The sequence below is a fragment of the Peromyscus leucopus genome, chromosome 20 (assembly GCF_004664715.2).
Source record: "Peromyscus leucopus breed LL Stock chromosome 20, UCI_PerLeu_2.1, whole genome shotgun sequence".
Lineage (NCBI taxonomy): Eukaryota > Metazoa > Chordata > Mammalia > Rodentia > Cricetidae > Peromyscus > Peromyscus leucopus.
Genome location: NC_051080.1, coordinates 13,198,529 through 13,217,989, shown reverse-complemented (window position 1 = coordinate 13,217,989; position 19,461 = coordinate 13,198,529). Strand labels below are relative to the sequence as shown.

Below are 19,461 nucleotides of genomic sequence, written 5' to 3'. Positions count from 1 at the left end.
GCACAAGCCTTTAATCCAGCACTTAGGAGGCAGAGGCAGACAGATTTCTTAGTTCGAGACCAGCCTGGTCTACAAAATGAGTTCCAGGACAGCAAGGACTAAACAGAGAAACCCTGTCTTGAAAAAGCACCACCACCACCAACAACAAACATGTCATTTACAGGGAAGTTGTTGGAACTGGAAATAATGAAGTGAAATAAGCCAGACTAGGAAAGACAAATACTCGTGTTTTCTTCCATGTATTAAACCTATATTTAAAATTATAAATAGATATGACATTAATTATATATAGTATATATTGTGTGGGAAATAGAAAGGAGATCATGAGAACCTGGGAGATAACTCTAGGGAGCAGGGAAAAGAGGGGGTGATGAAATCAGAACTCAGATTAGTGGGAGGAAGGAAGATGTCAGAGTCGGGAGTGGTGTGGGAAGTGGGGTCTGGAGAGGAGGGGTGGAAGGAACAATTAAAGTTAGAATGACACTTCTATATGACAGTGCAGTAATAAAACTCATTATTTGGTAAGAAGCCTGGAGATACGGTTCAGTGTTTCAGAGCATGAACTTCCCTATATAGGGCTCTGGGCGCCCTCATCAGGTGCCTGCAGCTCAGTAGATCCAACACTATTATGGACTCCACGGGTACACTCACTCCCATATGCACTCCCACATGAAAATAAAAGAAATATTTTTTAAAAATTAAGATGTCTTTGAATTTAGCAAGTTAAAGATGTGACTAAAAACTGAAGAATAATTATAGTACAGAAACCCAGGAAGAAAATATAAACTGGATATAAGGTGATATATATGTGTATTTGGTTTATAGACAACATTAAGCATTGTGATACAGTGAGTTAAATTAGCATTGGTTGCAAGTTAGTTCTCATATAGCTTTTGCTTTCTTCTTTGTTGGTTGTACAATTTTATTGTTAGTATTGATGTGTGTATATGTGCACATATGTGTATATGTGTACCTATGTGTGTGCATGCATGCACACGTGTGCACATGTATCACAGCATGCCTGTGGAGGTCAAAAGAGGACTTGGTTATCTCCTACTAAGGGTTCAGGGAATCGAACTCAGGTGACCTGGCTTGTATCTCTGTGCTATTTCACTGCCCTCCTCTTGATTTTTCAATAGGCAATTGGCTATATCTTTTGAGAATTTTTTAATAAAGGGTGGTATGTTATTTATCATAGAAAAGTTTTTTAGCTGCAGATTTCAGTCTCTGGGCAAGCTGCAAGCCATCAGAATTGATTTTAGTTCCCATGTAAATGTTGTCACACGTGTGAAAAGTCAATGGCATAGCGACTTGAGTGTATTTATTGTTTATGAATCTGCCCTGAACTGTTAGGTTGGGAAATTAATGTTTTTAATTCTTAATTATTATAGGAATACTTTGAAAAGAACAAGTTAAAATCAAAAATGAAATTACTAGGAGTTTTTTCACCTGTCAAGAATACCACTGCCAGCTTAGACCTTCTTAATCTGTATATGGTAAATCAGATATCGTCCAAGAAGGAAACACCTGGTAAGTCTTTCTAAGGCATTTGTTTTTATCTTTATGTGGTAATTCATAATAACATCTAGCCATCTAATTGCTTAGAATTTCCAGAACTCAAAGCATATGGAGAATTTATTTTAAAACTTTGTTGCCTTTTTAAATTATAAGCTTAACCAGGATTTGAATTAAGATTTTTTTTATTGTTTTGTGTATTTATCTTATTTTTAAGCTGTATGTGTTGTATAAGATTAACTTGTTTGATATCATTAATTGGTCATGGGGTTATTATAATTATTGTATTATTATTTCTAGGCAAATAGTTACAAGTTTAGCTTGAGAAAAGAAAATAATGAATGCATTATTACTTCATATTGCTTGGGAAATTTGTACCAAAGGAAAAACAGTTTTTTTTTTCTTAGTGACTTTTTCCTGTCTTGCAATTAGAATTTCTTTTACACTTCTGGGATAGGAACTGTAAGAGTTTTGTACTTCAAAAGAAAGTTTATTTTGTCTCACAGTTTGACTTTCCACTCCCCCCAAAAAAAAAAAATCTTCCCTCTCTTAAGGGAACTTGGGCCTATTATTTACATTTTAAAAACAAGCATAAAAGTAAGAATTCAAAAAACAAGACAGTTTGGGGCCAGAAAGGTGGCTCAGGAGTAAAGAGATGGTTGTACAGAAAGAGAAAATTTCCACTAGAACTCTGTAGGTAGGCTGGGTAATGAAACAGTGATCTCACTTGCATAAAAAGACACAAGGCTCCTTCCTCTAAAGCAGTGGTTCTCAGCCTTCCTAATGCTGCAGTTGAATACAGTTCCTCATGCTGTGGTGACTCCAATCATAAAATTATTTCATTGCCACCCTGTAACTGTAATTTTTCCACTGTTATGAATCGTAATGTAAATATCTATGTTTTCCAATAGTCTTAGGAGACAACTGGGAAAGGGCTGTTTGACCCCCAAATGGTTAAGAACCACTAAAGCTTAAAGTCTATTGAAGGAGATGAGGTTAATCAAGTGTAATAAAGTGTGCAAAGTGCTGAAATAGAGAAAACATATAGTGCTATGAGAATATGTAACACAGTATCTGATACAGTCTGGTAACTGAGAAAGAAGAAATTAGGTTGAATTAGTAGAGCCCCATTCTTCATGGCTTAAGAAGCAGGAGAAAAAAATTAAATTTCACTAATAATTGTTTGCATTCAGTTTCTGCAATAACATGTATAGAACATTGGTAATGTACAGAAGAACATTTTCATATGTTCAAGCAATTGAAGAATGATATAGTAAAAATGATTTTAAAGCTTCTGTTTAAAAGTCATTGTTTAACATTTTTATTATAGAAATCATGAAAAGACCAACTTATGTGAATATGAACAGAGATTTGAAAATCCCACTAAGAAAGCATGATTTAGAACTTCCAATGTCACCTCACTGTGTCCCTTCTAAACTGTGCATCGATGACATGGGAAAGAAGTAAGTGTCAGCTGAGACAGTGACTGACTGATGAAAGTTAACACTATCAGCCTGCTGTGTGCTGGGAAGTAGAGAAGGCTATTCCCTTCCAGCCCCATTCCTGCTTGTCTCCTGGTATCATGAAATCATTAGGACATGTGTCTATGGTGTTTTGTGCATGTGCTTTGACATCCTGTATCAGACAACACCTATCCCAGTTCAATACAAATTTCTTTCCTAAAACTTACTTGTCTTATGACCCTGTAGCAATGTACCAGAGTTTTCTATGTTGAGTGCTTGTGAGGACACTGTGAAATTTAAATATACATGGGACAATATTTATGGCTGCTTGAAATTTTAACTTCCAATTTTGGTTTTCTATAGTGTACCCTATCAAAGATTATGTAGCAAGGAAGAAACTGGCCCAGTTCAGGTGAGTTTTAAAGAAAATGACAAGTTGTTTTAACAATTGTTCCATGCCCTTAGATGATCTCACTTTTAAAATACTAGGAAAATTAGTCATCTTTAAACTTTTTACAGTTTCTCAATGATTCCTTTTGCAGTTTTAAAATGTAAGAAATTTACTCCTAAGAAATATTCTGATTATGAAGCCTCCTTGGAGTGATAGCAACGTGGCCAGCCCCGTCCGTGTGTTTAATGCTCGATTCTTCTTGTCAAAGAGTTACAAAGCACCCTTACGTAGAGATTGTTTTTAAGTACTTATTCATTTATTTGTGTGAGTGTGCATTCGTCCATTGGTGGGCAGGTAGATGCATATGCATGTGTACGGGAGTCCAGAGGTCACTCATTCCCCAACATGCTCTTTTGAGATGAGGTCCCTTTGCAACTAGAGCTGCTTGATTCAGTCTGACTAGTGAGTCCCAGGGACTGGCTGTTTCTCCCGTCCATCGTTGGGAGTGCAAGTGTGCCCTGACACACCTGGCCTTTCCATGGAGGTGTGGGGAGCCAAACTTGACTCTTACACTGGCATAGCAAGCAGTTTACTGATGGAGCCATTGCCACACCTCCCAGTGAGGGAGTCTTTTATTAGTTCACACGTTCACCAATCAGTTCATCTTTTCAAATGCAATGAAAACATCATTTGTATCAAATTCTTATGTTAAGAACCCATATTTACCACAAGATGATTTTTCAAAGTATAATTTTTTTTTGCAAACAAAATCATAATGAATTAGAAAATGCACGGGTTGATTAAAGCTTGAAATTCTATTTACTGTCCAATGCTGTATTAATTATTCTTATTTATCTTTGAATTGTCAGGTTTAAATTAGATCAGAAAGGCAGTGGAAGCTGATGGTAATAATGAAAAACCTTGGACATCCTGTTGTCTGCTTTGTGGGTTAAAGAACCTAAGATTTCCTGTCATTAGAAGGAGGAAAGAACTTGAGAGAGGAAGGCAGATAGGGAAAGCAGAGGGAAGAGTTCTTAAGGAGATCACGTCAGTAGAGAACCTCACTGACTCAGTGACTCCTATGAACTAGCAAAGGCTTGCCTTTCTTGGGATTTCCTCTTTTGTAATCATGCCCCTTTTCTACCCACTTTAGTTCTGTTATTTTGACTTCTAGTTTCTGTACTTTTAGTGATCTTATCTTTTCTTTTCCTATAGTCATCACAAGACATGAACTCATACAGAATGTTCCACAAAACAGAAAACTACAGTTATATTCCACCATCTTTTCCAGCAGAATTACCTTCTAACAGACATATTCCAAGCCAAAACTCCACCCCAAGAGTAGCACCAAATCCTTGGAAATGTGCATATGAGGAAAAACAAAATGAGCAGGTACACTGGAATTATTGTTTCTTTGATGCCATGTATTCATAATAGTTCTCCTTTTCATAAATTTGACAAAGATGGGTTTCAAATTGCTAAGTATGGTGATACTTGAAAGCTAGTATTTCATCTTATGCCCCATTCTTTATTCCCCTTCCCCATTTTAACCTCCCATTCAGGTCTCTCCCTCTCTCTCTTTAACTGTGCATTCTATTTTTCTTTCCTTGGGAGATCCTCCTCTCCACATAGTCCCTTATTTTACACCTAACCTCTCTGGTTATGTGGATTATAGTATGCCTATCAAAGTCTTAAAAGTTGACATCCACATAATAAAAGAAGACTGTAGCTAGAGTTTTCCTGCCTTGCCCACAGTCAGGACAAATCTCTGTCACCCGCCAGTCCCATAGCCGCTCAGACCCAACCAAGTAAGCACAGAGACCTATATTGCATACAAACTATATGGCCGTGGGAGGCTTCTTGCTAACTATTCTTATAGCTTAAATTAATCCATTCCCATAAATCTATACCTTGCCATGTGGCTCGTGGCTTGCCGGCATCTTCACATGCTGCTTGTCATGGTGGTGGCTGGCAGTGACTCCTTTTGCCTTTCTGTTCTTTCTTTTCTCCTGTTAGTCCCACCTATACTTCCTGCCTGGCCACTGGCCAATCATTGTTTTATTTATTGACCAATAAGAGTAATTTGACATACAGACCATCCCACAGCAGAAGACAATATTTTCTTTTTGTGTCTGGGTTATCTCACTCAGGATGTTTTTCTAGTTCCATCCATTAACCTATGAATTTTATGGTTTCATGTTTTTAAATAGCTGAATAGTGTTGCATTGTGTAAATGTACCACATTTTCTTTATCCATTCATCAGCTGATGGACATTTAGGTTATTTTTACCTTATGGCTATTATCAAAAACAGAGCATTGAACATGGATGAACAAGTTTCCTTGTGGTAGGATGTAAAGTCCTTTTGGTACATGCCTAAGAGTGATATAGTTGGATCTTGAGGTAGATCTATTCCTAACTTCCTGAGGAACCCACACACTGATTTCCACAGTGGCTGTACGTGTTTGCATTTCCGACAGCAGTGGATAAGTATTTCCCTTTCCCCACACCCTCATCACCATGAGTTGTAATTTGTTGTATTAATCTGGCCATTCTGACTAGTGTAGTTTTGATTTTTATTTCCTTGATGACCAAGGATGTTGAACATCTCCTTGTTTCTGTGATTTGTGTCTCATCTTTTGCAAATTCTGTCTAGTTCTGTCCCTCCTTTTTAATTGGGTTATATTTTTTTTTGCTGTTCAGTTTTTTGAATTCTTTATACATTTCAGATATTAACCCTCTATCAGATGGATAACTGTATAAAGCTCTTTCCCTATTCTGTAGCCTGCCATTTTTTCCAGGTTGTGAAGTCCTTTGTCATCCAGAAGCTTCTCAGTTTCCTCAGGCCCCATTTTTAATTAGGGCCTGTACTTTAGGTGTCTTTTTTAGAAGTTCCTTTCCTGTGTCAATGAGTTCAAGACTATTTCACACTTTTTCTTCTATCCAATTCAGTGTTATCTTTCCTTATGGTGAGGTCCTTGATCCATTTGGAGTCGGTTTTGTGATAAATATGAATCTGTTTCCATTCTTCTAAATGCAGTCATCCAGATTGACCAGCACCATTTGTTGATGATGTCTTTTCTCCAGCATGTATTTTTGACTTCTTTGTAAAACAAAACAAAACAAAACAAAACAAAAAACAGGTGGCTATAGGTGTGTGGGCTTCTGTCTGGGTCTTCAATTTTATTTCATTGATCAACATGTCTCTCTTTATGCCAATACTGTGGTATTATACAGCTTGAAATGAGAGATGGTGATACCTCCAGCAGTTCTTTTATTATTCAGGATTGTTTGTTTGTGTGTGTGTGTGTGTGTGTGTGTGTGTGTGTGTGTGTGTTTATGTTTATGGGTGCCTGTGAATGCTTTCATATGAAGCTGAAAATTGTCTTTTCAAGTTCTGTGAATAATTGTGTTGGAATTTTGATAAGGATTGCATTGAATCTGTAGATTACTTTTGGTAGGATGGCCATTTTCACTATATTAATCCTACTTAATGAGCATGGGAGATCTTTCAATCTTTTGATACTGTCTTCAATTTCTTTCTTCAGTGTCTTGATGTTTTTATACCAGTCTTTCACTGGCTTGGTATATGATTATCCCAAGATATGTTTTTTTTTTTTTTTTGATATTGTGAGAGTTTATTGTTTCCTTCATTTCTTTCTCAGGCTGTTTTTCATTCATATATAGGAAGGGTACTGATCTTTGTGAGTTAATTTTGTATCCAGCTACTTGACTGAAAGTGTTTATCAGCTGTAGGAATTCTCTGTTGGAGATTCTAGGGTTTTTTATATATGAAATAATGTCTTACTCTTCAATTAAAGAGAATTCAACCTCTTCCTTGCTTATTTGTATCCTTTTGATATCCTTGAGTTGTTTTACTGCTCTAGCTAAGACTTTAAGTACTATACTGAGTAGGTATGGGGAGAGTGGGCATCTTTGTTTTGTTTTAGTGACTTTAGTGGAAATGCTTTGAGTTCCTCTCCATTGAGGTTGACGATGGCTAGGGGCTTGCTGTAAATCGCCTTTATTATGTTGAGGTATGTCCTTTGTATTCCTAATCTTTCAAAGATTTTTTTCATAAAGGGGTTTTGGATTTTGTTAAAGATCTTTTATACATTTAATGAGATAATTGTGTGGTTTTTCTCTGTTTATGTGGTAGATTACTTTTATCGATTTGTATTTATCAAAACATTCCTAGGTTTCTGGATGAAGCCAAAGTGATCACAGCAGATAATCTTTTTGATGTGTTCCTAAATTCTATTTGCAAGTGTTTCATTGAGAATCTTCACACCTATGTTCATAAGATATATGGTTCAATAATTTTTAATGTTTGCTAGTTTTCTTTGTGCTTTTGGTATCAGTGTAATAGTGGCTTTGTAAAAAGAATTAGGAAATGTTCCTTAAGTTTCTAATTTGTTTAATAAGTTGAGGAGTATTGTCATTAATTCTTTGAAAAGTCTGGCAGAATTTTCACTGAGTCCATCTGTCCCTGGGAGTTTTTTGGTTGGAACATTTTCAATTACTGTTTCTTTATCACCAGGGCTTATGGGTCTGTATAAATTGATGATCAGATCTTGATTTAACTTCGTTAGACTTAGTATATCAAGGGATTTCTCAATTTATTTTTGAAAGTATGCCCTTGTGATTCTCTGGATTTCCTTGGTGTCTGTTGTGATGTCCCCCCTTTGTCTCTAATTTTATTAATTTAATCTTCTCTCTTCACTTTTTAGTTAATTTGCCTAGGTGTTTACCAATCTTACTGATTTTTCTCAAAGAACCTACTCATCATTTTGTTGATTCTTTGTATTGTTGCTCTTATTGATTTCAGCTCTGAGTTTGATTATTTCTTGCCATCTATTCCCTTTGAGTATTATTTCTTCTTTTTTCCCTAAAGCTTTCAGATGTGCTGTTAAGTTGCTAGCATGATATCTTTCCATTTTTTTTTTTTTTTAAATTTAGGCACTTAGTGCTATGAACTTGCCTCTTAGAACTGCCTTCATTGTATGACCCATAAGTTTGAGTGTGTTGTGTTTTCATTTTCATTTAATTCTAGATAGTTTTTTAACTTCCTTCTTAATTTCTGTCTTCAAATTTTTCATTCAGTAATGAATTTTTCAGTTTTCATAAGTTGTATACTGTCCGTTGTTTTTGGTGTTGTTGATATTCAGCTAATTTAATCCTGGGTGCTCTGATAGGATATACGTTGTTTTTGTTTCAGTTTTCTCATATCTGTTGAGACTTGTGTCCAAGTATGTGGCCGATTTTGGAGAAAGTTCCATGAGGTACTGAAAAGAAGATATATTCTTTTGTGTTATGATTTAATGATCTATCTATCTATCTATCTATCTATCTATCTATCTATCTATCTATATATATCTTCTATGTCCATTTGATTTGTTATGTAATTTAACAATAGCATTTCTTTGTTTAGTTTTTGTCTGAATGACCTATTTGCAAGAGTGGGTGTGTTAAAGTCTATCACTATCGGTATATGAGCATCAGTATGTGATTTAGCCTGTAATAGTGTTTCTTTTGTGAGCTTGGGTGCCCCTGTATTTGGTGTATAGATGTTATCTATTTATTTTTTTTGATGTATGTGGTGTCCTTTCCTATCTCTTCTGATTACTTTTTGTATCAAGTCTATGTTATCAGATATTAAAATGTCTATATCTGCTTGCTTCTCTTGGGTTCATTTGCTTGGAATATCTTTTTCCATCCTCTTATCCTGAGGTGATGTGTTTCTTGGATGTGCCTAAAGATGGATCCTGTTTTCTAATCCAATCTTTTAGTCTGTGTCTGTGTTTTTATATTGGAGAATAAAATCTTTAATACCGAGAGTTATCAATGATCAGTGTTTATTGATTGTGATTATTTTGTTGGTATGGAGTGAATTTTTCCCCATTTTGATTTAGTGGTCTGGGAGTATTTATTCCTTGTGTTTTCTTGGGTGTAGTTAACCTCTTTAGATTGAAGTTTCTTTTCTAGTGCCTTCTGTAGAGATGGATTTGTAGATGGTAGATAATATGTAACTTTGCTTATTATGTTGTTGTTTTTTTTATTTTGGAACAATATTTAGGAATAAAACATTTAAAAATGTCTTTCTTTCTTCATCTATTGTGATTGATAGTTTTGCTGGGAATTCTAGTCTGGACTGATCTCTGTGGTCCTTAGAGTTTGTAGAACATCTGTCCAGGCCCTCCTTTAGAGTCTCTATTGAGAAGTCAGATGTTATTCTAATGGATCTGACTTTGTATGTTACATTGTTTTTCCTTGTAGCTTTTAATATTCTTTCTTTGTTCCATACATTTAGTATTATGATAATTATGTGTCATGAAGCATTTCTTTTCTGGTCCTATTTGGTGTTCTGTCTACTTCTTGTACCTTGATAGGCAACTCCTTCTTTAGGTTAGGGAGATTTTCTTCTATGATTTTGTTGAAAATATTTTTCTGTGCCTTTGACCTGGGGATCTTCTGTTTCCTCTATTATTATTATTATTATTATTATTATTATTATTCTTCATAGATTTGGTCTTTTCATAGTGTCCCATATTTCTTAGATGTCTTGTGCCTGGATTTTTTTCAGATTTAATGTTTTCTTTACTGAGATATCCATTTCTTCTATCTTTTCTTCAGTGACTGAGATTGTCTTCTATGTCTTGTACTGTTGGTGAAGCTTACCTTTGAGGTTTTTGTTTGGAGTCATAAATTTGAATTTTCAGTTTTATGACAGTGTGTTTTTCTTTAGTGATTCTGTTTTTACTTTCATGTCTTGAACTATTTCCATTATTTCATTCACTGTTTGTGTGTGATTTCATGGTCTTAACTAAGGCATTTATTTATATCCTCTTGAAGATTCTTGAACATATTTATAATTGCCATTTTGAAGTCCTTGTGCTTCAGCTATATTGTATTTCTCAGGTCTTCTTATAGAAAGTTCACGTGGTTCTGGAGGAGGCCTATTGTCTTGGCTGCTAATGTTTGTTTTTTTTATACTGCTGTTCGGGCATCTAGAGTTGGGATAACTGAGTTATCCTAGATGTTGTTATCTGGTCTTACTGTGGGGGGATGTATGGCTCTTCTATTCCATGGCTTCTGTTGCCCACTCTGGATCTTAGGAATGTGTGTTGGTGGTGGTTGTCTGGTCGAGAGTGTGCTTCTGTAGGTCAGTGAGTGGGTCAGTGGCAGAGAGGAATAGAGGTGGGCTAGGAAGAAAGGCTAAGTGGGGATTTGGGAAGAACTAAGGGGATCTTGTCAAAGATTGGGTCCCCAGAGAGTTACAGATGTGGTGGTAAAGGGGATCTTGAAAGTAGGTTGCAGTGAAGTAATGTAAAGAGGCAACAGTGAGGACCTAGGGTGACGCTGGATCTGAACCAGGACATGGAGTCTCCAGTGAATGAAGCTGAGGTGGGAGGAGGGGCACCTCAAACCCAGGGCTGAGGATGAGGATGGAAACATCAGAAAGAAGGACAGGATGGTGTGAACTGATTCCCGGAGTCACTGCCAAGTGTGGCCACTGGGGTTCCAGGTAGAAAGTGTTCCTTGGTAATGGGGCTGACACACAGGAATGGGGATGGGCTAAAAGGGAGGATTGAGAGGGTCCACAAGGTGGGGAAGCTGGGTTCCCCCACAAAGTTTGTCAGAACTCCCAGGAAATTGAGGTAGGGTAGGGAGAGGCACCTGAAAGCAGTTGCTGCAAGATTAGGAATGAGACAGAGAGATTGTAAGGGGACACCATGAGTCATAATGCCCTGCCCGAGTCACTGCCAGGTCGGCCAGCAGACATCCTAGGGAGAGAGTCAAGTGACACAGAGGGCTGAGAAAAGCCACCTAGTTCATATCTTAGAGACAAAACCTTCTCTCTACAGCTTAAACTCCATATTCTATTAATTACTCTATAGAGCAGAAAATAAAACATTAGATGATAGCTACTTAAATATTCATTTTCTTGCTGATACATAATATAACTACACATTGGTTAGCAATTATCTGCAGATAGGTAAGTACAATTTATATTGTAAATATGTACATACTGTTTTGTCATTTTCTTCCTTTTTCAGTTCAGTAATGGAAAATTTTCTGATCCCTTATTTTCCAAATTACATAAACGTCAAGATATTTTCACTCCATCTCAGAGAACAGCAGAGTTTGGAGCATCATATGAGAGAATACGCAGGTGAGTAGGGCACAGAAGGGAAGGTGGAACGGAGTGCGGAACTCTAAGGCATGACTTTGATTTTAAAAGGGCATGAATATTTGAGCTGAAGATACAATGCGAAAATCAGTTATAAAATATGATTTCCACATACAATGTACTTTGTAACTTATGACATGTTCTATGATTATTCTCCCATTTACAATGATAGAAAACTCTTCTGGCTTTAATGGTGTGTGTTATTACAATGGATTATGTCTTTTAGGGTAAAACATTAATTAGATGCTCATTGAGAAATCAGAGGGAATTATAATCTATGAACATATGACCCAAAACATGAATTTTTCTCTATTTAATACTAATAATTCTTCTGTCTCTAACCTGAACACATGACCTAGTGCTTAGAACTTAGTATTTCTATTTAAATATTTAATAGATAGTTAAAAGCAAAGTAGAAATCAAAATTTTCAGGTTGAAGAAATAACTCAGCAGTTAAGAACACATACTGATTTTACAAGGATCCTGATTTGGTTCTTAGCACCGACATCAGGCAGCTAAAACCCACCTGTAACTCCAGTTCCAAAGGATTTGACACTGTTGGTTTCTGTAGACACCTACACTCAGTTTTACATATGGCACCCAATAAACATAAAAGAATATACATAATTAAAAATAAAGTGAATATTAACAATTTCTTGTTAACAGTCTTGTGTCTATCCCCAATTTTTTTTCTACTTCCATTCCCAGAAATAGTCCAATCTCCAGTGAGTGTCGAGTCAGCGGCAATAGTCCAATCTCCAGTGAGTATAGAGTCAGCGGCAATAGTCCAATCTCCAGTGAGTGTAGAGTCAGCGGCAATAGTCCAATCTCCAGTGAGTGTAGAGTCAGCGGCAATAATCCAATCTCCAGTGAGTGTAGAGTCAGCGGTAATAGTCCAATCTCAAGTGAGTGTAAACAAAAGGTTATTTTTGTTGTTATTATTCCTTATCAGCTTTGATTGTTATGCACAAGCTAGATTTAACCCAGAGTTTCCATGTTTGCTTAGAAAAAGAATTTATAGGTTACCTAGTTCACCTAATTACCCTTCATCTGGGTTACCTTACTTATCTAAAATAAACTACATCTTTATTTTTCTTCACTGAGAACTTTGTAACTATTTCAATTGCTAAATTTGCTAATTTATAACTCTTTAAAAAATATTTTTACATGAGATTGCTTCCCTCAGTAGTCTTCACAAATCTCTTTCTCTGTTAAACCAGACAGCAGCAACCCACAGTGGACCCTAGGTTATTTGTTAGACTGTGCTGTAGACAACAGACTACTGAGTAGCATGTTTTGTTTGCTAATATAATAAATAAAACTATGGACTAAATTTCACACTGGAATACAGAACCATGTATAAATTATTTTCTTGCCTATTAATAGAAGAATAAATGAGATAAATTTCCTTCCAAAGTATTATTATTTGCTTAAATATTAAGTTTAAAATGCAATTTGGGAAAATGCTAGTCATCTTCCAGTATCATCTTTAAAGTTTTAAATTTAAGCTAGTGTTTGTAAATAAAAATGATCAAACCTTTCCTGCTAAATATGTTTCTATTTATTCCAAAGTTCAGAAACTGGTGATTTCTTTACTAGAAGATCTGTGATTATGGGTGAAAATTGTGGAAGCCTCTATGAAAGAAGACAGCCAGACTTTGCTATGGAAAAAACATCAGTGCAGAAGATTTGGGGGAATAATGGGAAAGAATTCTCCAATTTTCTTGAAGATGTGAGCCAGCCAACTCAGAGACATCTGTCATACAATCACAACTCGGACACATTCGTCAGTCACAACATGATCCAGTTATTGAGCAGAGATCAGCCAGGGAGAATGGCAGCCTTTCCTAAGTGTGGTTATGATGGTTTGCGTGGCACCTGGGTGGCTTCTTCTGATGGAAGCCACTCCTCTAGTGGGGTCACTAGCGGGAATTTTACAGTTCCACAAGTAGCTCTTCCTAATCCTCCTCTGAATACAAGTTACTTAGGAACCTGTCAGTCAAAGAAGCCCTACCAGAAGGAGTCCAACAGTAATGAAATACGTGAATTTAGATCTTTGGAGGATGATTGTCACCCAGCCAGATGTGGGAGAAAAGGTTGGTGTTGTACACTCAGTTTCTTTCTCCCTCTCTATATTACCATGTTTCATATACTTATACACATACACATATAGTTGGCTCTCCATATCCAAATGTTCTATATTTTTTAGATCAACTAACTATATAGACTAAATCGAAGATGTTTTTGCTAAACATGCACAGACTTTTTTTCTGACCATTATTCCCTAACCAGTAGAGCATATATACTGTTTTTTTAAAATATAATTTTATTTTATTTTACAATATAATTTAGTTCTACATATCAGCCATGGATTCCTTTGTTCTCCCCCCTCCTGCCCCCCTCCCCTTCACCCCAGCCCACCTCCCCCCCAGGGCAAAGCCTTCCCCAAGGATTGAGATCAACCTGGTAGACTCAGTCCAGGCAGGTCCCCCCTCCCCAGACTGAGCCAAGCATCCCTGCATAAGTCCCAGGTTTCAAACAGCCAACTCATGCACTGAGCACAGGACCCGGTCCCATGGCCTGGATGCCTCCCAAACAGATCAAGCTAATCAACTGTCTCACCTATTCAGAGGGCCTGATCCAGTTGGGGACCCCTCAGCCATTGGTTCATAGTTCATGTGTTTTCATTCATTTGGCTAGAGAGGCCCACAGAAATCCACAAAGATACCCGCACAATAGACTGCTGGCAATGGTCGAGAGACAGCCCAAACTGACCTACTCTGGTGATAGGATGGCCAAACACCCTAAGTGTTATGCTAGAAACACCATCCAACGACTGAGGGAACTGGATGCAGAGATCCACGGCTAGGCCCTGGGTGGAGCTCTGGGAGTCCAATTAGCGAGAAAGAGGAGGGTTTATATGAGCGAGAATTGTTGAAACCAAGGTTGGATAAAGCACAGGGACAAATAGCCATATAGACTATTTAATAGCATCCTCAGAGTTGGCAAGATGGTTTGCTGCTGACCTGAGTTCAGTCCTGGCAGTCATGGCCGAAGGACACATGCTGCATCCGAGAGTACACATACACACACAAATGAGTATTTTCGTAGAGGATTCTTACTGTATCAGATATTCTAAGTCACCTGCAGGTGACAGAAAGAATATGAGAGTGTATGCATTATGTGAACAGATTTAGCTAGTTTATGCAAGACACTGGCATGTCAAGGGATTTTGGTGACTATGGGGAAAATGAGTAGAGGGGAAGGGTTTTAAATCAATTCCTATCAGATACCAGGGGATGAATGTACAGTACATTAATTTATATAATGTTTTATTGTATTATATCATGGACTACCAATTTCCCTCTGCATATCCTTCTAATATGCTTTGAATTAAAAATGAAAATAAATGATGCTAACTTTAATTCAGTGTATGCTTTTATTTTTGAAGGAAATATTGAAAGTGATGACCAAGAGGAAGCGCTGCAGAGAAATACCTGGGAATACCCAGTGTGCTCTATGTAAGTTTTGATTTAGATCTAGTACAATGCATGTATTCAGATGAACAAATAGAACATAAGATGATAATATGTTTGCTGGATGGTGAGCAAACTGGTCTCAAAGAAGCCATACCCATATATATACCCATATATATATATATATATATATATATATACCCATATATATATATATATATATATATATATATATCTGAGTAAAAGCAACTTCTTAAGGCCATGATGTTCTGTGGCGCATTTACCCACCACCCCCACAGTTCCCCAGAGTTTTCTTGAGTGCAATCAGCAGGAAATATTAGATAGAAGGATTTATTGCGGAGAATATCGTGGAGATAAACAGATAGAAAATAAAGGATAGCCTCGAGAGGGCCTGGAACCTATTCCAATGGGCCCCAACTGTCTCTGGCCCAGGGTTTTTATAGAGACGCCAAGGGGTGGAGCAAAAGACCTCCTCCCCCAGCACAGCCAAGTGCAGACCATCTCAGACACCTGCACTCAGGCCCGTGGTCCTGATCATCCTCTATGCGGACCTGCTGGGTAAAGCCATGAGGAACCCGAGAACAGGCTCCCACAATATTCACATTTTCTAGCCTCTAAGACCTTCTCATCTGACCATTTAGTGTTGAATATCCACCATATATCTTCTAAATATCAATTTACTGATTAGCGGAAATAGAAGTATCCCATGGATAGAATGTTTATTAGCGCGAACAGCATATTGTCTCTTTTGCAGTCCCCACAGGAATGTTGCATGTTTGGTATAAAATCAACAGGGAGCATGAGAATGCAGTGAGGCAGTATAAGCAAGACTAGCTCCATTATGTGACATCTGTGTTCTAGGATCCTCTGCATGCTAACATTCACCTCCCACGGCCCCTATGTGACAGAATAGATATTCAGAGTTGCAGTCCCCTATGTCTCATCATTGTTATGCTTTTTGTTACATGGAAATGATTATGCCTCACCAAATCCAGCTTTCTACTGCTAATGGTGTAAAAAGTATTTTGAATCTTAGGTTTTTTTAACTGGGTGGGTCTTTTATTTCTTTTTCTTTTTTTTTTTTGGTTTTTCGAGACAGGGTTTCTTTGTGTAGCTTTGCGCCTTTCCTGGAACTCACTTGGTAGCCCAGGCTGGCCTTGAACTCACAGAGATCCGCCTGCCTCTGCCTCCTGAGTGCTGGGATTAAAGGCGTCCGCCACCACCGCCCGGCGGGTCTTTTATTTCTTAAGACATGGTTTATTCCTTTGAGTTTTGAGGCTGCCTTGATGGCTTTTCTACAAAATTATTTACAATTATTGATAATGCAGGGAAACATTATTTTAGCGGATAGTTACTGAATAGTCCTGTTTTTCTTAATAATAATCATAATTTAGTCAGATCTTTGATTTTAAATTTACTTATTTTTATTGTGAAAGGATATTCCATATTCTTATGGAAATCATTAAAGTATCTATTGATAAAAAGAATTTATACATGCCATTTTTGTGGAATTGGTATTTATTAAAACTTAGGCACATAATGTATTTCTAAAATTGAAAAATGAAATCCTTGGTTCTTCAATTATCTGGAAGTTTGAGTAAAACTTTTGTTTGGCTTTGAGTTTTAAATTCAGCTTTTAAAGGCGACTTAGGATGTATGGCACTGTGTCTCTAAAGAGCAAAAACAAAATGGGAAAGGAACCTGATTCTCAATCTTGAGTGCAGATCTAAATTACCTGGAGTGAGTATGTCACATTATAGATGTTCCCAGGCTGCGGATTTGGCTCAGTGTGATTTGGTGCACAAACACTAGGACCTGAATTTGATTCCAGAGCTAGGTGCATTGATGTCCACTGCTAATCCCAACACTGGGATGGGGAATGGGGGGAAGGAGGATCCTTGGGGCCTGTTGACAGCTAGCTTTTCCTACTGATCAAACCCTAGATCTCCATGAGAGACCCTGAGGAACAGCAGCTGAGGCTGAACTCTGGCATCCACACGTGCACACACATGCTGGTGAACACACATTTGTGCGTACACACCAATATGCACGTGCATAGAAAATGTAGATGTTTAACTTACATATTAAAATAAATGATCAGTTTGGTATGGTACTTGTCAATTCAAATTTTTAAGAAGCTTCTTACATAATTCTGATTTGAAACCAAAATTTAGAATAATAATTGTCAGAGGAAATGTGCTTTAATACTTTTTTTTAATAATCCCTAGGGGTGATATTCCTTTGAAAGAATTACATCATAAGCAGTCATGTGATTTTGACCATAATGAGGTAAAAGCTCATTGTCACATTGTCTTTTCAAGTAATTCAGTTTGTGGTGTCCTATTTTAGTATTTAGTTTACCCTGATTTAAGATTATATTTTATTCATGTTTATTTTCATGTAAACTCATATACTCTTATACTAGAAAAGTTATGGCTTAGAGTTAGAAAATATAATGTTCTTTGAGACAAACTAGACACATTTAAAATAGTTCTTATTGCACTGTAAGATTTTGTTGAAGAAAAAAATGCTTTGTGTTTTACTGTTCTCTTGATGAGTACAACTGAGTCAGGAACTGAACCACTGGCTTATGTAATTTGATACTCCCCCCAACCCCCTGGAGCTGAGGACTGAACCCAGGGCCTTGAGCTTGCTAGGCAAGTGCTCTACCACTGAGCTAAATCCCCAACCCCGATACTCTTAACTAAAAAAATTTTTCCTTAATAACTGTGCTGGCTAATTTTAAGTCAACTTGACATAAACTGGAGTCATCTGAAAGGAGGGAATCTCGATTGAGAAAATGCCTCCATAAGATCTGACTGTAGGGTATTATCTTAATTAGTGATTGATGAGGTCATCCTGGTGGGGCTTGGAACACAATGTTGCAGAGGACAATGTAGACTATGGAGATTTCAGGGAAAAGTATCAGCAACTGGGCTAGAGACCATTCTTGTGATATTGGGCAAAGAATGTAGCTGCCTTTGCCCAAGTCCTAAGAATCAGCCCAAGAATGTCTAAAGTGAAAGGTAATGAACTAAAGTTTTGGTGGAGGGGATTTCTCGATAGCCTAATGATGACTCTGTCATGTTGTTAGCATGACATTAGCAATAACTCTTATACAGATCTACACTGGAAAAGAACAAGTAGAACAAAGAGAAATACAAAATGTACAGTTTGAAGAGAAAAAGAGCACAGGAAATTTAATATTGGAGCCTAGGCTTGTGCTGCAAGAGATGACATTACAGAATAAAAGTAGGAGTGTCCCAGGGCAAGACAGAATCCAGCTGAGCTTCCACTTTATAAAAAGGAAAGGCCTGAAGAAGTTTCTGCTCCTAAAGTCAACAACAAAGGAAAGTTCATGCAAATGTGATTCGAGGGGTCCAGGATCCATCCGAAGTAGGCAATTGAATTTGGCAGTGTTACCTGTCTGGTTCTGGCTTTGGAGTCACAAAGGCTACACCAATAAAGGGGTTTGGAATCTTCCTCCATGGTTAAGGAGAGATGTGGAGACTAGGCAGTATGTGGCAAGGCAGACCCTACTTGAAGGCCTGAGATAATTGTGTGAAGCTGGGAAAATGAAGCCTGAGTTACACTGGAGACACAGATGTTAGAAATGCCAGAGCCATGAGACATGTGCCAAGAAGAGCTGCACACAGGAGTGGAAGCAGCTCAGGAAAGAGGTGTGCTGCAGTCAGTAAGGCCGGAAGGGTGGAGTCATCTCAGCCCTTGACATCAGATGTGAGCTATAGGACTTGGGGTTTGCCCTGCTTGGTGTGGTCCAGTATTTCCTTATTCTCTTTCCTCCCTTTTGCAATAGTAATGCGTATTCTATGCCATTGTATGTTTGACTATGTAATTTGCTTTTTGATTTTTCCAAGGGATTACAATTAAGAGAATGCCTTGAGTCTCAGAAGAGACTTTGGGCTTTTAAATAGTGTTGAGACTGTGAAAGACTATGGAGACTTTTGATGCTGGACTAAATGCATTTTGTATTTTACACAAGCCTATGGGAAGCAGGGAGTGGAATGTGGTGGTTTGAATGAGAATTGCCCCTATAGGCTCATATATTAGAATACTTGGGCCACAGTTGGTGGAACAGTTTGGGGAGGACTAGGAAGTTATGTCCTTGTTGGAAGAGGTGTGTCACTAGGGACAGGCTCATGCCATTCCCAGTTAGCTCTCTTTCTGTATCATGGTTGTGTTTCATGATGTAAGTTCTCAGCTGAAGAGGTGTGTCACTAGGGACAGGCTCATGCCATTCCCAGTTAGCTCTCTTTCTGTATCATGGTTGTGTTTCATGATGTAAGTTCTCAGCTGTTCCTATTGCCATGTCTTTATTCCACCATCTCTAACCCTCTGAAACTGTAAGGCATGAAATTAAATGCTGTCTTTTATAAGTTGCATT

At 37.5% G+C, this 19,461-nt stretch overlaps 1 protein-coding gene across 1 annotated transcript in view; it reads left to right on the top strand.

The window, feature by feature from the left end:
* Positions 1-1,396: 1,396 nt before the first annotated feature.
* Positions 1,397-19,461, top strand: part of C20H12orf40 (chromosome 20 C12orf40 homolog) — a 28,935-nt gene continuing 10,870 nt past the window's right edge. Inside the window, exons 1-8 of the mRNA XM_037197434.1 lie at positions 1,397-1,530; positions 2,846-2,978; positions 3,342-3,390; positions 4,585-4,761; positions 11,426-11,541; positions 13,132-13,655; positions 15,011-15,080; positions 17,285-17,345. Coding sequence (XP_037053329.1) covers positions 1,425-1,530; positions 2,846-2,978; positions 3,342-3,390; positions 4,585-4,761; positions 11,426-11,541; positions 13,132-13,655; positions 15,011-15,080; positions 17,285-17,345 — 1,236 coding nt within the window. The 5' untranslated portion in view covers positions 1,397-1,424. The remainder of the gene's footprint in view (positions 1,531-2,845; positions 2,979-3,341; positions 3,391-4,584; positions 4,762-11,425; positions 11,542-13,131; positions 13,656-15,010; positions 15,081-17,284; positions 17,346-19,461) is intronic.